General features: G+C 39.9%; 2 protein-coding genes across 6 annotated transcripts in view; one reads left to right on the top strand and one right to left on the bottom strand.

The window, feature by feature from the left end:
• mark1 (MAP/microtubule affinity-regulating kinase 1) overlaps window positions 1-21052 on the bottom strand; it is a 27956-nt gene extending 6904 nt beyond the window's left edge. For 2 of the 4 annotated variants that reach the window (XM_077614125.1, XM_077614128.1), the window contains exons 1-8: window positions 15561-15944; window positions 11378-11578; window positions 9206-9259; window positions 1942-1990; window positions 1513-1578; window positions 1367-1437; window positions 603-659; window positions 152-388 (exon numbers count right to left, since the gene is read on the bottom strand). In XM_077614125.1, coding sequence (XP_077470251.1) covers window positions 152-388; window positions 603-659; window positions 1367-1437; window positions 1513-1578; window positions 1942-1990; window positions 9206-9259; window positions 11378-11578; window positions 15561-15611 — 786 coding nt within the window. In that variant the 5' untranslated portion in view covers window positions 15612-15944. Of the gene's footprint in view, window positions 1-151; window positions 389-602; window positions 660-1366; window positions 1438-1512; window positions 1579-1941; window positions 1991-9205; window positions 9260-11377; window positions 11579-15560; window positions 15945-20784 lie in introns of those variants that run through there. The other 2 variants (XM_077614127.1, XM_077614126.1) reach the window with 2 other exon arrangements.
• Window positions 20636-22669, top strand: LOC144085121 (tubulin polymerization-promoting protein family member 3-like). Of its 2 annotated transcripts, none has more exons than XM_077614135.1 (4): window positions 20636-20850; window positions 21465-21660; window positions 21764-21917; window positions 22367-22669. In XM_077614135.1, exons 2-4 carry the CDS (start codon window positions 21473-21475, stop codon window positions 22556-22558), a joined length of 534 nt encoding a protein of 177 aa, XP_077470261.1. In that variant the 5' UTR covers window positions 20636-20850; window positions 21465-21472; the 3' UTR covers window positions 22559-22669. The 2 variants fall into 2 exon arrangements, with proteins under 2 accessions (XP_077470261.1, XP_077470260.1); XM_077614134.1 differs by lacking the exon at window positions 20636-20850 and adding an exon at window positions 20893-20980.

The raw sequence follows: 22669 nt of genomic DNA, 5'->3' as shown, positions 1-22669 counted from the left end.
ATTAGGATTTAGTTACTGCTTTGGTCTATATAATCCTTCAATGAGTTGTGAGAATATTAATGGATAAAAACCTGAACTGAAAATTTGAAAATAAATAAATATGAAATGGGGGTTAAAATTGAAGATGGGAGCATTTGCGACATATTGTCACCTTGAGGTTTTGCCCGTCGAAGGGCAGGGAGCCGCTGACCAGCGTGTAGAGGATGACGCCGAGGCTCCACACGTCCACTTCGGGTCCGTCGTACTTCTTTCCCTGGAAGAGTTCTGGGGCGGCGTAGGGCGGAGAGCCGCAGAAGGTGTCCAGCTTGCTGCCCACTGTGAACTCGTTGCTGAAGCCAAAGTCTGCTATCTTGATGTTCATGTCTGCGTCTAGTAGCAGGTTCTCGGCCTGAAATGTCAAAAGCGGCCGATCCCATCACAAATTATTCCGCTTCAAATGCGTCTACAAGTGATGAACTCATGTAAATTCACAGCAGAAGGATGAAAAGAGCCATATGATTGGGCAGAGAAAGAGTTAAGACATACCACTTATAGTCAGGGGCTGCGTATATTTAAATACAGTTTTTTTTGTTTGTTTCTGAAATCTGGGAAGTGTGGCTTACCTTGAGATCCCTGTGAACTATCCTCCTTTGGTGGCAATACTGCACGGCAGACACAATCTGAAACACAAACATTACAGTGGTAATTATAATGGTGGCTAACAGTCATTAGTATTTGCCTTTTAGATGTGAAAACATTTGAGTAGAAGAATCATTTAAATACAAATTTAAAAGGTTTAAAAAACACATAAAAGAGAATAAAGGAGATTTATTTAGAATATTTTTAACCAATTATTTTAATTTTAAAATGAACTATGTAAAAGGACGAATGAATTAAGTTCCCCATTTGCATTTTGATTTAGGATTTTCACATTTCCGCTTTAATTTTCCGTTTAGTTTTTTAAATACTATTTATTTATGCATATTTGTTAAATGTAGGCAGGAGAGCAAAAATAATTAAAAAATATCTCCCGTTGAATATTTTTTATTTTTTTTACTTTTCAGGGACATTCCATTTTTAAGTCCCATTTAGTTGTATTCAGCTATAAAACTAATATAATGCACACTGGAACATACACAGGAGCCTGAAAACACAGCATGAGTCATCTTGGAAATATGGACGTGAAAGAAGTAGATTATCCTTGAAAATGGGCTCGCCTACTGAGAATAAAAGCCTCATTCATTCATGGCATTTGGCTGTCAATTGAGCATGGGAGCCAGCGTTGGATCAATGCTGATGGGGCGCCACTGGGTGTCAGCACATGCAGCTGCAGAGTCACAGTGCTCCTCTGCAGTCAGTGATGTTGGCGCAGGAGACGCTGACTCACCTGTCTAAACTTGGCCCTGGCCTCCTTCTCCTTCATGCGACCGTGGGCCACTAGGTAGTCAAACACCTCACCTGAAGCACACAATACACGTTCAGGTGTCAGGGCCACGATTGGCCAAGGTGGGGCGCGGCACCGGCCGAACTCACCGCCACTGGCGTACTCCATCACCAAGTAGAGCGTCTTCTCCGTTTCAATCACCTCAAATAGTTTGACTGAAAAAGGAAAAAAACATTTGTTGTTTGTTTTCCCCAGATTATTATTTTTTTTTTAAATCCTATTCAAAGTTTCTTCCAGGCTTTAAAATTAGGAGCATTTGAGTGTTTTGTGAGAGAAAACTTGAACTAGAAAGAATAAACACACTATAATTTTTTAAATATTATTTTTATTGGCAAAAATCAATTTATCATTTAGTTTGGATTTCATTTAATAAAATCATATTGTTTGTTGTAATTCCTAATCGAAAATTTATAATGGCAGTTGTTTACCATACTAACTATATATAGGAATAATCACCAAAAAATGTGTTTAGCTATTTCATACATTTTAACAAAACAATATGATTGGTTTGAACTTACCGATATTTGGATGATTGAGTAACTTCATGATTCGCACTTCCCTGAAGAGCTGTTGACACACAGAGAGAGACATTTGTCTTTTAGAGAATTGCTGATAAGGCCTGTTTGGAAAGCACCATTATGTTGCAAAGTGGATTAGAGAGCGTCACGGGACTCGGGTGCTATGTAAGGCAACACCGCAGATGTGCCGGGTTGCCCATAAATTGTCTCTCAAGGATGACGAGCCACAAAAAAGGAAAGAAAAAAAAAAGAAGAAAAAAAACAACAACTCTACTGACGCGCTGCGGTATCAGCGTGACGCCTTCCGGTCAGTCTGATCTAATAAAATCATGCACGCTCATCTTTGATCTGCCGCCGTTTTGTTTATCGACTGACTGCGGAGCTTTAAGAAGGACTTGGCGTCAGAGCATCTTCTGCAGCCACTTAGAGGTGCTGTTGAATCATTTACATTCTGCTGACTGCCCTCTCCGAAAGGTTCTCGGATGCCTTTTGACGTCAAGTGTCGGACATCTTTGCTTACCTGTTCAATGAGGAGATTGCAGAAAACAAAGTTGTTACACAAGTGCTTGTGTTTCTAGTAAGACTGCCACAAAAACATCCCCATGTTTGATACAATATGGTGATACAACAATTTATTAAAAAAAACAAAAACAGATTTATTTTTTTAAATTTAATTTTGTTTTCTTTAATTCAAACAAATATCGAAAGGCTAGTTAAAGAGAACTCGCTCTATTTTAGGTAAAAATATGTCTCCAAAAATGAATTTAAAAAAAGATTTTTTATATTTGATTTTACATTCATTCATTTTCCGAACTACTTATTCTCACAAGACTCGCTGGGGTGCTGGAGCCTATCTCAGCGAAAAACCATTCAGGCCCACAGTCCAACCTAGAGGCAATTTAAACTGTTCAACCAGCCTATCCATGCACATTTTGGGGATGTGGGATTAAACCGGGGTACCCAGAGCAAACCCACGCAAGCCTAGTGAGAAAATGCAAACTCCACACAGTGAGGACCCAGCTGGGATCAAACCCTCGAGCCCAGAACTGAGAGGCCGACGCGCTAACCACTTGACCGCCGGGCTGCCTAGTTTCTATTTTTGAAGTAAAAACATTTGTATTCATTCATTTCCATTCCGTCTCTCAACCAAAAATAGTTATGAAAGCATGAAGAGTTCCACACTACAGACAAACCAACATATGCGATGTAAATAATGCTTCTTTTTGAAACACTGTTCACGCTTGACCTATGCGTCCACACGTGGTAAACCTCATTAGAGCTTGCTAACAATAATGTCCTTGTCGGAGGAGCATCTGCGACTGAAATAGTCGGAGGGAGCAGTCTGTGGAAGGGTTCCCGGTCTGATGTGTGTTGGTCTGCGTGCAGGGACAGTGCTGTAATTAAGGCTAGTTTGGGTGCCCCTGGGTGCGTGGAAGTAGGTCACTGGCACAGACTAGTCCGGATCGGGCCCGTTGTACAATGTGCATTTCTTTCCATTTTGCTTTTTACTGATGATTATTTCAAAGCAGGCCATTTCAGAGCAACCCCAAAAATATCTTATCCAACTTCCACCTGTGAATTTTTAAAGACACAGGCCTCATCAAAAATCGGCAACAAATTCCGTATTTTTTTCGAATATAAAACGGGAACTCAAGAAATAGGATCGGATTGTGCTCTGATCTGATCTGAATGGGTAAATAGGCAGCTCTGAAAATTATGGCTCGCGTCAACATCTCAATTGTCGTCTTTGGTTTTGCCTGGCTCTCCTCAGTCTCGTTGTACTAGTTCCTCGCGAGCAGCTGCACGCGTGCTCCCCATGTGAGGGGCTTGGGGGCAGTGACGCACACGACAGGCAGCCAAAGAGCCGAGGAGGAGGAGGAGGTGAGATAAAATAGCAGCTCTTTAGGATGAAGAATGGCCGTAGTGCTGGCTTGCTTAAAGTCTTCCATTCTCAGGAACTAGACCTGATTAAATTAACAAATGCTACAAAATTTGCTTAACTCTTTCAAAGCCGTCGACATCCAATAATCTGGCATCCTATCACCTGCCTGCTGTGAATTTCAATGACTTTATCAGGAAACGTCCAATCCAGTAGAAGTGGGAGGCTGGCAGCGAATGACTGTTATATAATGAAGACTAAAAAGAATAGACCTTCAAAGTATTGAAAGATGAAACTGAATGCTAAAATTTAACTACCATCAGTAGCGATAGACATGAAAAGTTTCAACCGCTATTCCAATGAAGTTGGGATGTTGTCTTAGAATTAAATAAAAACAAGCTAGAACACGTATTTTTAGGTTGTCAAGATTACAACTGTGCTACATCAACCTTTCTTCAAACAACACCGAATAAGTTTGGGAACTCATGAGCAGTGTTCCTTCTAAGCTGTGCGCGTGCGCAATTGCGCACTACTCTCGTCTTCTCCGCGCACAGCAAATCATATGGAGCGCACAAAATAAAATCCCTTTTTTGAAAATTAATTAATTAATTTTTTTTCCCATGATGGCGCTGTACACGCGGCAGCCAGTGGCGGTAGCTCTGTCCACACTTATGTTTTTCGTGTTTTACAGCCCTTCTATCTTTTTTTAATTACATTTTAATATTTCTTAATACATTCCTTTTTACTTTACTTTTACTGGGAGGAAAACGGAGTACTCAGAGAAAACCCACGCAGCCCCAGGGAGAATATGCAAATTCAACACAGGTGGACCGACCTGGATTTGAACCCAGGACCGTAGAGCTGTGAGGCCGACGCGCAAACCAGTCATCTGCCGGGCCACCCATTCATAGATATTAATCATTACATTTTATTATTACTAAATCATTTATGTGTAGTAGACATGCACCTGCTTATGGCAGGTGTGATACTGGTGTGTGCCCATAGCGAGCAATGATGATGTTGCTCACACTGGTACTCAGTGTGCTCAGGGAGGTTGTTTTTCTGCCCAGACAAACAAAAAATTAGAGGGAACATTGCTCATGGGGCTGATTGCGAAAGCTTTTCAAATGAAATTTTTCCTTTTCCGAATAATCATTGGCGGATAAAATTGATTGGCGGGACCAGAGCTTCTTCATTCACTTCGGGCAAGCTAACGGCTTGCAAAGCTTTATCGGAGTTGGATCTAAATTGAAAATCAAGTGTTATTTACAGATTAGGGCGAGAGTGTCAGACAGTTCAGGCGTGGGACGACGGGACGGTGGGACAGAGAGGGATTAACAGGGAGGCCTATTTTAAGGACAGAATACCAAAAAACATCCCCGACCACAGATGTCGTATGATGCGTTTCCTCAGGCGGATCTCAGGAGGTGCTTTGAAAGCACAGGCCGACCTCATTTCCCGTGTGCACTTACGCCGGGCCACGGCATAGCTTTGGGTCGGACGCAAACGGATTGCTTATTTTTAACAGCTTATTTTGCTTTCGAGCTGCAACCCTGGGTGATTTTTTCCCCCCCAACATTGCCAAATCTCGGCCACAACCAATTTTCTAAACTTTCATTTCATTGGCTACCATTAACGGCAAATGGCGTCCAATCAATTTGAACTGGGTGGAATGAATTGAATAATTGAATAATCAGATCATTTTTCAAAATCTGTCTTTTTTCATTCCCAATGCACATTCTTAGCTACAAAATATGAGAAAACTACATGTAAAAAAAAATAATCCGCAAAGAATTAACTGTCTAGCTATGTGCTTTTTTTGTCTGCCCACATTTTAATAATTTTAAATAGCCTGTGATGAAAACTTAAGTTACTACTCTTTACAAATACATAGTACATTAAATATTGAACTACGTAAAAGGTGGGCTCTGATTGGTTGTTGTCACACACTGGACTCCATGTTTAATTAATTTGTTCTATTTATTTAGCTATTTTGTGTATTCGGAGTTAAATTTACTGATGTATGTTGACAGGCAGAAATTTAAGTTTTTTTTAGTTTTTTAAAGTAGTATGTAAAACAATAAAGCAATGCAAAATATCCACTCATTTGAGAATAAGAAGGCCAAGATAAAATCCCCTCCTGCCGTCCTCGGGCAGGTAAACATGAAGATAAATACAAAAGTACATTTCATGCAACAGTGAGAATAAAATGAGAAGAATACAAATAGTGTCTTTTTTTCTAAACAAAGCGTGTCCTTTTTTATAACAGCCATGAGCCAAGAAGAAAAAAAAAATACTGGATGTCCGCCATCTTTGTCCTTTGTCTACAGTTTCGTATTCTCATCTTAGTATAAAGTGATTGGATTTACCACCCGGGACAAATATTATGAGGTGAAGCGCTTTCTGGAAATTGACCCATGTTTTTTAAACTGATAGTTTGGAAGAATCTGTATTTAGAAATTAATAATAATAATAATAATAATAATCGGACATAGGCCATGTCGTCATTACCACAACACAAAAAGCCTACTTGTCCATTTCATAATGGATTATTTCACAATATAATCCGCAAAAAATCACAATATAATGCGACAAATCTCACAATATAATCCGCAAAAAATCACAATATAATGCGACAAATTTCACAATATAATGCAACAAATTTCACAAAATAATGCAACAAATTTCAGAATATAATTCGATAAATTTAACTTTTTCAACCTTATGAAATTGACATTTGGTGAAAAACTTTATCATCATATCACTCCACTTTATAATTTTTCAGCTACAAAAATAGTCATAAAATCTAATTGTTTACCATAAAAATTGTCGATAGGTGATGCAAATTTTATTCTTTTTTTTAGCTTCCGATAATAATTCCGATACTTGACTGTGGTATTGGCCGATGCCTATCTGATACCAATACCACGTTTTTAGAAAAGAATATTTCCTTCTTTTTTTAAATACTAAATTACTGCATGCCCAATCGAGGGTAAAATAATTGCTCTAGTGGCACTGCTTAATTCATTGGCTGCCCAAAATTAACTGAAGTGAGCAAAAATCTTCAGGAAAGCACCATAGCCAACTTCGCTAGCGACTTTGAAAAAGTCACTGTGTGGTCAATGTGAATAGAGCTTATTTTCAGAGCAACTCTGGCACTGAAACATGATCATTCTTTTCGATTTCATTCATTTTTTTTATTTTGTGACATTTTGTACTTGTCCCCTTATGGATGACTGTAACCGTATACAGAGCCATCTGCAATGCAGACTTGCGTCTTAAAATGCACCAGCGGTCTCCCGGGAAGAATCGATGACCTCATTGACTCAGCGTGTCCTATGCTATCCTTGCTAACCAGGCTGTACTCGACTTTTTTTTAATGTCTCTTGGCCGTCTGACTTGCGGGGCAACTAATAAAACATGGGCATTGTTAGTGAGCCGGCAAGCGTTGCCGGGTTTCACGTGCCAAGCGGGTGACGCTAATTAAAGCATGGGTTTTCGGGTTTCCGTGTTTAGTCGTTCTTTTATAACGTTCGCCGAGGGGTCTCGGCTGCCTCGAGATTGGCACGCAAAAGCAGCATGAATGAATCTTCAATAGACTATAAGATAAGTAGCAATTTGGCATGGGCAAATATGAGAACTAGGAATGATATAGTAACTATCACTGATTTCCAAAATAAAAAGTACAAATGAAAAAAAAGAGGAATCTGGCCATTGTTCGGGCTAACAATGTTTCTAAACAATTCATTGACTTTCAAAATGGTCAATTTCATAATGGATTATTTGAATCCAGTCGTAGGAACAGAGCTCTGAATGTTCTCCAAATTATGACAAGCTCAATAAAAAAAAAGCAATCAACGAATAAGTCCTAGAATTATGCATCCAAAATAACAAGGAATGATTTATGCTCTATAAAACTCCAGGGGACACTCACAGCAACCGAGGCAGGCTCCTGAATAATTCATGGTAGAGAGGCGATTGGTCGCCGCTCTCACGTCATAAGACAACACGACTTGAGCCCATCTTGAAGTGGAGAACTGTCCGTCCTCACACTTGTTTAATTTTTTTTTTTTTTTAATTAAAAAGAGAAACTATTTGCCGGTTTGTGCTTTTTTTTTTTTTTAAATAAAGTCAAAAATATAATTAAAATATTGCAAAAAATCATACTTGAATATTCCGCCCAAAATAAATAAGAGAATCCATAGGCAGGAAAAAAAACATGTTCAGATATAATTAATTATCAAAGCAAATTAATTAAATATTAGCATTAATTAAACAACTCCGTGTCAGCCCAAGTTCCACCACCAATCGGCTCCCATTCACGGAAAAAAGACGTCCATTCGCTCCCACCTGCCCACTTCAAAGGACTAGAATTGGTCGCCACAGGATTGGACATTGAGCGCCGTCAATGCAATAAATGTGATCCTTAAAAACTCAGCAAGGGCTCTTAACACTGCTGCTAATGTGCACGTCAGGCACCTGCTTTGAGTTTTGCAGCTAAAAATACTGCGGCTTGACAAGCAGAGGCGCTTGATTCCACCGCCGCGCATCACATTATCGCAGCTCGCCTCTTTTGATTCAAGCATGCAGGAGATGACCAACAAATTGAGGTCTGTGCGCATTAAAGGGCCATTACAACAATCGCGCCCTGTGAAAAGACACTTAATACCTTGATGCGAGCGTCTCTTGGCTCGGCTGCAACAATGCACGTGGCTGGAATACGCCAGTGATACTGAAGGAGTGATGAGGGAAATCAAATTTCGTTTTCATCCTCCAAAAATCTACCACAAATGACCCACAGGGAGCCAAGCATACCTGCACAATTTCTTCCGAAATTGATCTTTAAGATTGTTTTTTTTATCTTTAAGACTTAATTGTAGTACATTTTGACTTTCAATTTTATTTTTGTTTTAGGTTGAAGAAAATATTTAAAAAACAAACAAACGGAAAGTATTCTGATTTCCGCAATCTTCGATGAAGTATCTTTGTACTTACTGTAAAACTTTTTTCGTATATTAGATGCACTGGACTATAAACTACAGGTAGTGGCATTTTATTTTACGATATTGACACCAGATAATTAGCTGGTAAAAATCTGAGGGTTTGAAATTTATCTATGCTTAGTTTGAAAATTATGGTTGACAAAATCTGATATTTGCAAACAAATTATTTTGCTTCGGAAAGCAATGATACACTTATATAGTTACAAAAGATGTATAAACGCCCAGAATAATACAATTGTAGATAACATGATATCGGAAACAATTAGTCAACTCACTGCTATAATAATCCGTCATTAATTGTGCATCAAAATGTGTTTGTGGAGCTCTTCACCATTTCAATTCTGCTAGATTAAAAATTTCCCAAAAAGCAAGCAGGACTCACCTTTTGTAGACTGGTTGGATTCAGTTGGGTTTTATCGATAATCTTCACTGCCACCTTTGAGGGGACAAGATGGAGGGTGGGGAAAGACAAACAAGTCAGTGAGGCAGAGGCTGGGCAGGGTCAAAACTGCTGTTGTAACAATACAGTAATACCTCAAATATCGCGGCTTCACCACATCGCATATTTTGGGGGGATAAAAAAAAAAATATTTTTTATTTTTGTAAGTTCATAAAAATGTGAAAATCCACGCTAAAACTCGTAACCGGAAGCATCTACCCTGTCATCCGCTTGCTACTAGGACTCAGCACTGAAGTAAAAAAACAAAAAACTTTTTTTTAACCCAAGAATGGTAACTCTATTTCAGGGGTTACCTTTCACGCTTCTGAAATAGAGGGTTACCATGGTTACCGGGGGAAAAAATGGGTACCCTTCATTGCACCGTCTTGCTTAGGACCCATTTTTTTTCCCCGGTAACCATGGTAACCCTTTATTTCCGAAGCGTGAAAGGTAACCCCTGAAATAGAGGGTTACCATTCTAGGGTTAAATAGGGGTGACCCTACTTTGCGTTTTTTTCGTTTATCGCGGCCATGTCTGGTCTACATTAACCGTGGCCAAGTGATTGAACGCCTATCATTGTCAAAGGCACTGAAAGTTACATGTGCAAACTTGTAAAAAAAAAATGACATGCTGACGGTTACTACGCTCCCTGCTTATATCAAAGAAGATTATGACATTTCTTACGATACATGCTGAGCCAGTCTTTCCTCGTTTGGTTCTCTAACTGTTAATTATTCAGCGCGTGTTTACAGCCAGTCACCGCAAACATGTCCTTAAAGCATTACATTTGTATTTAAAAGAAGAAAGATCAACTAAAGGCACTGGGATGTGTTGCTCCAGTTGAGTCAAATATTGACAGCGATAGACCCCCAATTTATTATGACAGCCTCGAGATCAGTGGCCACCATAACTGTTATCCAGCCCTTTGTTTTAGTTTTTTTTAATGAATAATTTCATTTAACAAACTGTAAATATTTTTATTTTTATTTGGGGTTTCTCCTCTATTTCTCAAACATTTCTTTATTCGGACAAAAAGAATGGAAGACATAACCCACGGAGCAAACAGAAAACCCAATTTGTTACCTTATAAATATCGTTGAATTCAATGAATCAATGAATTCAATAATAATACAAGCATAAATAATTAGAAATATACTTTATTGTGTCATATTGTTATATAAAATAAGCCATATCGTGAGCTATTTTTAACCTTTTGTACATTTCTCAAAACTGTGAATGAATGTGTTATTATAATAGCCAGATGATATTGTTTGCCTTTTCAGTTTGCACGTCTATTATTAGTTCTTCCCGGCACTTGTTCTCTGACGAGCGCGGCGGGACGCCGATAGCCACTTGAGTCCAATTCCTGTTTGCAATCCACACGCGAACCCTTGTCGATAAAATCAAGAAAGAACCTGAGTTTGACTGTGAAGGTGATTGACCGCCAGAAGGCGTGGGTTCTATTTATTTGCGTTCTGATCTGCATCTTTGCATTCTGATGAGCCAGCAAAGCCACTGGAGTACACAAAGTGAGCCAGCGACCTTCTCCTTGTGACCCGGACCCGGTATCCAATGCGCCTGTTTAACATTGGCCGGCGACAAGGGCGCCAATGCCGCTATGAGCGGGGGGAGGAATATATACGTGCCGCCAACACTCTTAATGTGGCCATTTGGTGGATGAAACACAGGATTAGGGAGTTAAAAAGCAGGCGGTTTTGCTGTTTGGTAGCAGAGCAAAGTACGCAGTGAAAAATAAGCTATGCAAAAAATAAGGATATTCCAAAATATATATATTTACATGCTGAAAAAAAATTCTACGCCGTTTTCGACTTTTGTTGTTGTGCTTAAACTCCTCAGCTAATACAGATTAAGTGGCTTTCTCCGTTTCGTGTTAAACTGAGAAATACCGCAATGTGGGCTGAACTCAAGATTCTGGCGCGGGCCATATTCAATGATCGTTCTATCATTTGCTACGGCCCATTAAAAACTGAGCAGCAGGCCAGTAGGCCCTTGTTTGGTCACTGGGACATCCGAATATGTTGATAAAAAGTCACGCGATGTTCGGTTTGACAAATCATTTCATTGCGATAAAATATGGAGATGACTTGTCTTACCTCTCGTCCAGTCAGGACGTGTCGCGCCAGCTTGACCTTGGCGAAATTGCCCTTCCCGATGGTCTTGAGCAGGCGGTAGTTCCCGATGTGCGGGTGCTCCTCCGCGGAGGTGAAGGAGTTGCGACATCGCGGCAGGCTGTGGCGACTCGCCGACTTTGTCGGGGGAGCCGGAGGTTCCGCAAAGCCGTCTACCGACGAGTGCTGTAGAAACACCGTCAGGTCGGAGATGAGCGATGGAAAACCGCAAAACCGCAAGGCACTGTCAAGTTATGACGTTGACGATTCGGGTTCATTATTTTTGATGAACTCATCCTACTAATACTTGTCAATGAATTTGATCATGGATTTGTCCGTTAATCACGGCAAACCCTAAAGATGATCATGTTTCCATGTTGATTGTGCAGTGATTCTGTTTGCCAAACACGCGAGGTTGTGTTTGCATAGCGGTTTCCACAAAGTAGCAGCACGCATGCTAATCTAATGAACCAACCGTGAGACCTCCTCCCTATCCGTGACACTGACCTTATCAGCACCGGATGACACCCATTTTCTAGCTTCTGAAAGAACACCCAAAAATTCCGGCATCTGCCGATAACAGGCCTTCGAACAACACTACAACTTCAAGGTGAACTAGCGGCCCGAACGGCAACTGCTCGTTCATGTCAGTCCAGGTCAGTCGTCCCGTGATCCTTGAGTGCCACACCCAACCGGAGGATAACTCTCCGGTGCGGCAGCGGCGGCGGCAACCCGGGCTTGGCCGACCGGCTCACGTTTCACTCGAGGAAACGCTACACGCCCGGGCGTACGTGCTAACATCCCGTGAGTCACGTTTGACAATAACAAAACACTTTGGATTTTCCAAATGGCCTTAAGATCACTGCTGGCATGATCAACTGGTTTTTTTTAAACACAAAACAAAAGCCTGATTGAACACTTGGCGTCCATCCAAAACGCTCGGAGCGAACCAAAAGGGGGAACCGGGACAGGTTCTTCTTGCCGGGCCGGTGCGTCACTTGGCTGTGAATACGTGAGCTTGGCTTCCCATTCATTCCCAGACACACAAATTGATAGAGTCAAATGGAGTAATTAGTCAACATGCTTCAAATCTCATTGGCTGCAATAGACAGTGCTATTTTTACAATTAATTTGAAGTGGGAGAGGTTGGCAGTTGAGTAGAATAGTATAATGTCTAGAAGTGAAAGCATACTAATATAAAATAGGGATAGGTTACGCAGCCATCCAATCAGATTGATTAGAAAACATTGCACAACAAGGTTAACTTTTTTTGGTAAATTGTTTTGTTCAAAAGAAGGCTTTTTATTTCAATGTCCCAAATATTTCAGTATTACAAAACGTGACCATTTCTTTGACTGCTTTACATGAAATTAGGGTTGGCTTAAAAATCAAGTCCCAGATTTTTTACACCCAATTTAGTTTTCTTATAGAGGAAATAAAGACAAAGATAGGTCAAAACAAGTTTTAAAAATGATAGAATGGGAAATAAAGTACCTTAATTGTTTTTAACTGTCTCCCTATTTGTGCTGTCAGCCCCACAAAACAAAGTACACAAAGAAATAAGCTCCTTCTATCGAATCGAATGAATAACTAGTTGTCAGATTTCCTTTTTGTCACAAATCTATAACAAAAAGACATTTACAATAAAATCTCAAAGTAGTTCATCAAATTTATTTACCACCCAGGTGTACCATGACTGTACCTGAAGCTGGACATCAAAGATAAGGCAAAGTTCTCAACCAATTTCCATAACATCCACGTCTTCATGGATTTTTGACACACTCCCTCTCACACACACTCCCACACACACATCCTGGAGATTGTCCACTAAAAGCCTAGTGTCTCTCTTGAGTAATAAGATGTTATGCAACGAAACTCACTTGTTATTGGGCCTGAAGCTGCAAGCTGGAATCCAACTCGGCTGCTGCGAGTGCCTTTTACTTATTGATTGCTAAAGAGAAGATACACGTACAGATAGTACAGTGGCTATAAAAAGACTACCTATCCCTGACCAAATAGATTATGGAAAATATGACTGGAAGACTTGTCCATTATTAGCTCACTAGTATAGAAAATATGAGTGGAAAACCAGCATTCAATTTGGAATTATGGATAGTCAACCTTTGGTTTTTCTCCCTCATTTGAAATAATAATTTGACATTGTATTAGCAGGGGTGCAGCAGTACATTAGATTCAATTCAAGGCTGAGCTATAGCTGAAAGTGTTAAACTGAGAAAATGTCTGGCGTGACCTTTAAAAGACTGCTTGAAACGCACATATCTCTACAAAAGGTCGTTTAAGCTCTTTGCGAAAGATTTAAAGCAAATTTTAAACACTTCAGTAAGCTCACGCCACGTTCACCCATGATTAAATTAATGTAATACATACTGCAAATGTATAGTGACATTGAAACCTTTCGGGCCGACTGTTTGAAATTTCCATGTTATCCAATTGGATGGCTTTTTTGTACAGTGTTGCGCAGAATCAGACCTTGATAGCTAAATATTCCAATTCAAGAACTGTTAAGCATCCCAAGCACGCTAAACGTTAAAATCCAGGAATTTCAAGCATCTAAATGCTTTTCAACTGATGCATCTGAGGCACTCTGCAAAACATTACAATTCAACCATTTCGAGCACCCAAAACAACAAACTCTTCAAATTCAAGCACCAGCGGACTTGTGAACACAAACCTTTTTGTCGTTATTGAGCTGTCAACATTCTCAAGTACTCACTTCACGGGAATGCAACCATTTTCAAGCCACCGAAAACAACAAACTATCAAAGCATTTTCAATTATGTTAAACGCTCAGACAACAAAGTTGAGCTATTTCAAGCACTACTGGAAAGTAGAATTTTACACTCATTATGGCTGCTGCCACTAATAAACATCTAATTGATTAAAAGAAAAATTAATGGACTATTTCGATAGTTGTTTCATCATGTAGAGATGTCTTAAAAACTGAATGAAAACTTTAAATGAGTGCATTAACAGTAGACGTCCAATCCATTTGAATTAGTAGGGTGGCAGTCAATGAATGCTTGTTCATTTTTAAATTTTAAAAAAAGAATGTTATTAATATAAACTTCAATATATTTAATACATTTTGTTTACCGAACACACCCACTAGCTTAGGGCTACTATACAATGGAACATACTGTTCAAGCACGGGTGATGATTGATTTAACTAATGCTATATTATTAATGTTAACATACACAACTGTCAGCACATTTGTCATAGACAAGAAATAAAATAAGGCTCACAGACATTATGATTAAAAAGTGTAAGCAGTTTTACTAGTTTTTCTTTAACCACTTAGCAATGCGGTTGTCTAAGGAAAAACAGCCTGCAATGGATTTAAAAAAAAAAAATCTGAATAAATGCAAAAGATTAAATATTTCCTGAACAAATTGTATCATAGGACTAAAAGTTGATTAATTTTGATTAAAGTCAACATTAAAATCGCTAATTGAATTCATTTTTTTTTTAAATCAAGTCCTACTCCTTATACATTTGAACCATCTCTTTCACGTATTAAGCAGCAATGAGACCCCTGACACAAAAATGCAGTTTTGTGAGGTCCAATCTCGAATTAATTTGTTGGTCAACATGACTTGCACTCTTTGTAAGTGAATAAGCGGCTCCCAAAGAATGGGCAGCATAGACTGCTCGCTGTCGTGTCAGGGAGGGGGGCTCGCTTCTGAATAATAACCCCGGTCGCCCCCCACCCTACCCGTCCCCTCCCGGCACTGAGCGTGCAGCTCGGGGCCCACGAGGTGATGGATGTCACATTGCGATGCTTCCGAGCGAAAAAGTAGGGCAACATGAACATCCCCCACTCCCAATATTGACTCCCAAACCAATCCCCCGCTCCACCCCGGTTTGTCGGCTTGGCCTTGCTACATTATCGAGCAAGCACGGAGGCTGACGCAGTGCGTTGTCGGGGGCTAGCTTGAGAGGCGTCCCATCCACGCCAAGTGCACCTTCCGCCCTGGGTTATTCTGGTCCCGGGTGGCTTCTCTTCCCGGCAGAGGCGGAGGGACTGAGTCCTCATTAGCCCTCCCTCGGACTAGCTAGCCGCCGCCGCCGTTCACCCCCGCAATGCAACGAGCCCTCACCAAACAAAAGCACAACAACAACAACTAAAATGTCCACCGAATGACTCACGTTCTCGGTGTCACGTTCGTTGACCGTGGGCAATGGCGTCCTGGTCGACATCTTGCGTGCAGGGAGGGAGGCCGCTCGGCGGACGGGCACAGAGCAGACGCGGCTTCGGGTCCCACCTTTTCTCTACATCACCCCCCCTCCCCTCCTTCCTCAGCACAAAGCCAAGCCGGCAGGAAGTGCGCAGAGAGCGGCTACTTTAGCGCAGCATCGGCCGGCCGACTTTGGGGCCCCGGCCGGCTCGCGCCCAGATGTTTCCCGTTCGGGCTGCGACGTTCCGGGCTTTTTAGCGTTTGGAAGCTAGGCCGGCTCAGACTAGACGAGCACCGACGGGAGGAGGAGGCAGAGATGAAGGGAGGGAGCGAGAAAGGGAGGGAGCGAGCGAGCAGTGATCCGAAGGGGGGAGGCAGAGAGGGAGGGAGGGAGGGAAGGAGGTTTTGATGCGCATCTCGAAACCTCCCACCGGGAAGGATGGAGGTCTCTTGTCTCGTCTCTCTTTGTCTCTCCTCCACATTAGAGTGGAGCAACATTGATTTAACTCTTATCTGGGAAGCCACTAAGGAGTGTTAGGCCCTGGACGAACCGGTTTAAATAAGCACAGTGCAAAATCGTCGCTGGCTGGAGAGACATAACGACGTTATTTGTATTCTTATTGGCTAGTCGAAGGTTAGTTGAGATGCTAATTTGTGGTAAGCAGGCTCGAGCTAGCCGCAGGGTGAGGCCTGGGCTGTAAACAACGTGCGAGTTGGTCGACACTGACATCTGGTGGACATGGGTAGTATTGCACGACATCGCCATAAGCTCATTTTTGACGAATCATGCTAAACTCTACAAAATTCCTTAGGTTGCTATCGATGGCTAGAATGGAGGAAATAACAAAAAGTGGAATTGTACCTGAAATAAATTCACAAAATCATAATAGAGGAAATGACAACTAACAGAAGATTATTGTGTGCTCACAGAATTAACTATACTTATATAATAACACAGAAGGAATAATTACACCTCAAAATGTCTGAAAATATTTTTAAAACCTTTTTTCAGTTTTATTATTTTTATTGTCGATGCAGGCAAAACCAACTCTGTAAAACTAACCCTAAAATCATACAAACAAAATGTAAGTAATTTGAAGGAAAATGAAATATATTAGCAAATCCACACAAAAAATCAAATTACTTTAAATATACACAGGTCTAAACTAAATGCAACTGAACTGAAAAAAAATATATATCCCAAACTATTAAAACATTTATTCTCACACAAAATGTTTTCATTGTAATGAAAATTTTATTTTTTATGGCTCTTCTATCATCAATTATAACCTGCTAAAGTAATAACCCGGCTAGGCCTAACTAGTAGAGCGTGTACCTTATCAGTAACACCAAATTTTGTTTTATTTAAGATATAATTTAAAATGAGCTATTTTTATTATTATTTTAAAACCGACATACTGGTTGTAGGTGAGTGCCACCGCCTGTAGGTGTCAGCCCACACCAGCAAATGAAATGGCTAGCTAATAGAAAGCTAATGGTATGACAGGTAATCTCCTCTAGCAGTGAATAAAAGGTTCGTTCATTTGCTGACAACCCTCCCACTCCAAATGAATTGGACGTCTAGTAGCAGTCTGAAGGCTTTAAATGTAATTGTACTGAAAAATAATTTCATCAAAGTGAACAGCACCTCTGAATAGAGTACAGATGCACTAAAAGCTAACGACAGGTTTATTTTTTTTAAACATTCAATTGGCTGATGTTTTTATAAAAGTTGATTTATTAAATGTCAATGTCTTTGGAATATTTTTTTGCTAAGTTTGTCAGCTGCCGTGTCAGCAGTGAGGCTCGGAGAGGAAGAATGGACTCTGCGGGACGACACCTTTCACAATAAGTGACGATAATGGGACCTGAAAGCCACTGAGGGACGATTCTGGCAAAATCTCAAGTTCATTCTCCCTCACCAGTCACTTTTGCCTGAATAAACATCAGTAGAATGTTTTCCTTTGAGTGATGTTTAAGCAAAAGCAGAACAAAAATATTAGGTCAATTCGGCAAAAACAAAATAGTACGTGTTACGCCGCTGAATCTTGGCTTGGAGAGGGACATTTTTGGAATTCTGAACATCTGGATTGTCTCCCAAACATAGCAGATATGATCTTCTCTGGGGGTAAATAAATACAATTTTGATTTGGCTTCAAATGGCTCATCTGGTTTATTTTTAATCTTTAGCTGATGTTTCCATTTTTAATGAGAATATTCCCAAAGCCTGCATCAAATTGCAAAATCAAACAATGAAATCCAATGCTAACTCCTAGAAGAACCTGGTTTACTTTGTTTTTATTACCAAAATAGCTTTGGGGAGGAAACTTTTGTCTTTCTAAAAAAAAACCTCATGTAATACAAACCGTTTTTGATACCTCGGTGATAAAAAAAGTTAAAGCTTCACATAGTGCTTTTATTTGTATTGCAAAAATATATCATAATTGTGTTAAAGTTTTATTCACATTGTTTTATTAATAAGTACATTTATAAATCAATAAAGTTCTATTATTAATTCAATCTACTGATTTTTTGGTTCCAGGTTACCTTATGATAATTTTTGGACATTTCCTATTCATTTTGGGGCATTTCAAAATAACTTGTTTATTTTGGTCACTTATTTCAGAGCATTTTTATGAAAATAAACTATATCGGGTCAATAAGCTAGATTTTATTTAATTCATAGTATTTATATGCTTACGTGTTTTATTGAAGGTTAATATGGATTGAAGTTGTTTAATAATGAAGCAGCTGGCTCCCCGCCTGATCAAATTCCTGGGCAGCCTCGTATCTATGCCTACCAAAAATATTCGGCATACCAGCAAGGTTTTGTTGACTTGTCCAAGCAGGGCGTCGTACGCTGCTGCCTTGCTGACAATTCATGTGAGATAACTCCATTTTGTCCTCTTTTAAGTCAAGTAGAGAAATGAAAAATAGGCTTGACTTTGGACCAAAGTTTGGGTTTTTTAAACCTCCATCTGTGCTGTTTGTCGATTTGTCTGGTTGCATTCAAGGTAAATCCAGAAAAAAAATAAAGGGATTATTATCGAGCTTGCAATGTGAAATGGAAGACGAAGATTAAATCCTTTAAAGGCAGTCAGTGAGTTCAATTTTGGTGTCTTGAGAGCAAAGGTCATAGAGGTCAGAAATGTGGTGATGCTTTGAATTTGGATGCTGAGGTGGAAATCTCAGAATGCTCCTCTAGTTGAGTATTCATATTAGTTTTTTTATATCTTGGCTTGGATAGAAAGTAAGTCAACGAAAGATCCTTTTTTTAAACATTAATCAGTCCTTTCATATGTTTTTTTTAATTAAACAAAGGAAAAACATCAATACATACAATTCTGATTTGCATGGGAATTCCCAGTGTCTTTTACAAAGCCACCTAGATGATACCGTATCGGATGCAACGTACGCAACTAAAAATAAGGACAATTTGTTGTATTTCAACAAACCCTTTGAATCCAACAGAATTGATTAAAACTATTCAATCATTGTCCCGCTAAAGAAGACAACTGGAGTTACCCCGTTAGAATTCTCAGCAGTTCGACCGTCATAAAATCTAAATTGAACTGTCTACAAATTCCTAATTTATTACCCTCAACATTTCTCCCACTGTGCTTCTCAGAATGTCCATGAAATATGCTTTTTTTTCCTCACTCTTTCCTTCTGATGTATGTAATGCATTTGGCCCTGGGTGTACACACACTCATTAAACCAGTGTCAGTGCCCATTACATTCCACGGCGGTGCAGATCAGGTACAGCGTCGGAATCCCAGGCACGAATAGCGTTCCCAGGGCAGACGAGCCCGAGTTACGGGGAGTCAAAGTCAATCCCGGGAAGAGAAATGAGTGGAATCAGTGAAGAGACAAATGCGGCTTAATAAATAAGAATGATTTCAGTTTTGACATTTGTGCTTTGAAATCACGTGGTGTGGAATTTGGATTTTGTTTATAGCAACTAGTATTGCTTAGTATTAGCTTGATAAGAAGGAACACAGTAGTTAGAAAACTGTTTGCTGCCAGCCTTCCCAGGTCAAATGGATTGAAAATACATCATTTAGTGTTATCTCTCCCACATAACCATTTATACGGCAAAGACTAATGTAAAAAAAAAAAAAAGATTATTATTAGTCATATTACATATACACATTTTATCGTGTCTTATTGATAAGGAAATTGCTAAATGAATAAATTGTTCATAAAAATGTAAATTTACTGAATTTAATTTGAAGAAACTGCATAGGCATGCGTTTTTGCTTGTCAGGTCACGTCAGTATAGTTAATGTTTTTCTTTTTGGATGCCAACTCGTCCACTTCAAATGGTTAGAACACCAATGGGAGACACTGTTTAACAATACAAAAATGAAACATTTGTTCTTCCTCTGGCCAAAATACACTCGAGTTGACGTCCAATCCATTTGAATTGGGAGGTTTCTACCCTCCCACTTAAGATGGATTGGACGTCTACCACCGTCAATGACTGCCAATAAGTTTAACATTAAAATTGGTTCTTCCTCTGGCCAATGCGCACCCTCCCACCAATTGTAGTTTTATCACGAATAGACGTCCAAACCATTGACAGCGAAAGAAACGAATGTTCAATGGAATCTTCAGCTGGATTGGACGTCTATTGCCGTCAAGGTCACCCAACGAGTTAATTAACAGGCTGTATTTTTTCTTCTGATGTAAGTGACTGGAAATCATGAGGCACTTGTTGCGTCATTCTCGTTCGATTTTGCAATCACAACAGATTCGCCAATGACCTCTGGAATGGAATATTGAGGAAAAACATGAAAAGTTAGTTAGCGGTGCACAAGTGAGGGGGGGCTACGGAGACCCCCTGGGAGTTGACTCACGCACTCACATGGAAGAAAACCAACGAGGATGGGAAACAATGACACAACACGGATCGGTTTACGAGTTTGGCAAAAGTACAACATCACCACCGAGTAGCATTTTTTAACCAGAAAACCACATCCAATTTTGTTCAAACAAACGTGGGAGGTTTACTTTGGTGACACGTGCGTAAGCCTGCTTGTTTTACTAGCAGTTTCCTGTGAAATATGGAAATGAGCATGTAAAATAGCTTTCGGGGTCCCGTCAAAAACACACGAAGAAAAACGCAATAACCTCGTCAAGTAACATCGACAAACACACGTAAATAAACATAGAATGAGGTAAATGTAACGTACCATTTCAAGCCGTAGGTCGACACGCCAAATGAAGGAAAACAAAGTAGCAGGACAGTGACGTCACAGGTATGACAACATTTTAAATTAAAAACATTTTCCGACGTCGAGGGGGATTTTTGTTGTTGGTTTGTTTGCTGATACATGAGACTGTTTCATTTTAAATCTAGAAGAAATTACATTTAAAAACGAACTCGAGGTTTGTTGCTGCGAACTAAAAATTTAACTCAAAAGCTAGCTGGCTAAGTTGCTATTACGTTTTTGTTAAAGAGAATGAAAAAATATGATACAAACGTACTTTTTTGCTCAGCGAAGAAATATATATTTTTGCCGACTTCTGTCGGCATCTTTCGGCTTTCCACGTGGGTTTGTAAATCATCATCAGAACTCGGGGAGGCGTTCAAGTTTCCATTACCGACTCGGAAATTTAAAAAAATTCCACAACAAAACGATTTTCTAATGAAACAAAACGTCATTTATAAAGGAAAATGGTGATATTTTGAAAATGGTATTACGTATATATATATATTTTTAGTATCGTTAGAATTAAAAATGTTAGTATCATGCTGGCAGAGTAATGAACTATTTTTGCAATCAATTAATGTAACCGAATATACAACATTTCAGTATTGATACTTGGACAACCATCTGCAGTGGTACTTTGTCACGCTTGTCTCACTCAGGTCAAACAATGGCGGAAAGCATGCCCGCAGATGCTCTGCTCTTGGCGTTCAGTCGCTTCGCGGTCCACGGAGACCCGGCGGCCAGCGGCAAAGACATGAACGGCAAGAATTGGGCCAAACTCTGCAAGGACTGCAAGATTATCGACGGCAAGAACATCACTGGGACCGACGTCGACATCGTCTTTTCCAAAGTCAAGTGAGAACGTCGCCAGAGTGTTATTACATAACGTACCTGCCATGATATTTTACAGCCTGGCCGGAATGGAAACCATTGTGTCGGCATGTGTCTTTTCGTGTAGGCAGAAGACAGCTCGCGTGATCTCCTTTGACGAGTTCCTGCAAGCTCTGCATGAATTGGCGCCCAAGAGGTTCAAGGGAAAAAGTCGCGAGGAAGCCATCGACGCCATCTACAAGCTGACCGAGGCCGCAGAGCCCAGCAAATTTGGGGTCACGGTCAGAAAACATATTCCTTTAACATATTTTGAATGACTTTCTAGGGTAGAAAATTGCCAAAAAAAATCTTTGGGGAAAAAAATACAATTCTCAAATGGCCATCTTGAAATATAAAACTTAATATAACCTTTTTTCCCCATTTTTTTAAAAACAGTAAACTTTTAAAATACAATACACTCCTAAAACAGGGTGGAAATATTTTGAAAGTATTTTCTGTATGAAAGTATAAAAATTCATTATAATCATGTTAAATTTTGACTATAATCTTATAATAAGAATTGTTTTGCTTTTTAGTTGCACTAATCTCATTACTTTAGTCGAATATTACAATTACGTAATACTACTTTTTTAATCATATCCCAAATTACGTAAAATGAGTCCATTGTCCTTTCGCCTCCGCCGCAATTTACTTGAAAATATTTTTTCCAAAAGTCTGTTATTTTTGTCAGAAATCGGTAAAAGCCGGCGGGGTGGATCGCCTCACCGACACGTCTCTGTACACGGGCTCGCACAAGGAGCGCTTCGACGACAGCGGCCGTGGACGAGGACGCGAGGGACGCGAGGACCTCGTCAGCAACACGGGTTACGTGGCCGCCTACAAGAACGAAGGAACGTACGACGAGAAAATCAACGGAAAATGAAGCCCAACTTCAACTTTCACCTACTCTTTTGAAATACAAATGTGTGTTACTCAAATAAATCTTTCTCTATTATGCTAATTTACTCAAATAAATCTTTCTCCATTATGCTAA

This window comes from Stigmatopora argus, chromosome 11 (assembly GCF_051989625.1).
Source record: "Stigmatopora argus isolate UIUO_Sarg chromosome 11, RoL_Sarg_1.0, whole genome shotgun sequence".
NCBI lineage: Eukaryota > Metazoa > Chordata > Actinopteri > Syngnathiformes > Syngnathidae > Stigmatopora > Stigmatopora argus.
The sequence above is the reverse complement of the archived record's forward strand: the minus strand, read 5'-3'. Positions and strand labels throughout refer to the sequence as shown.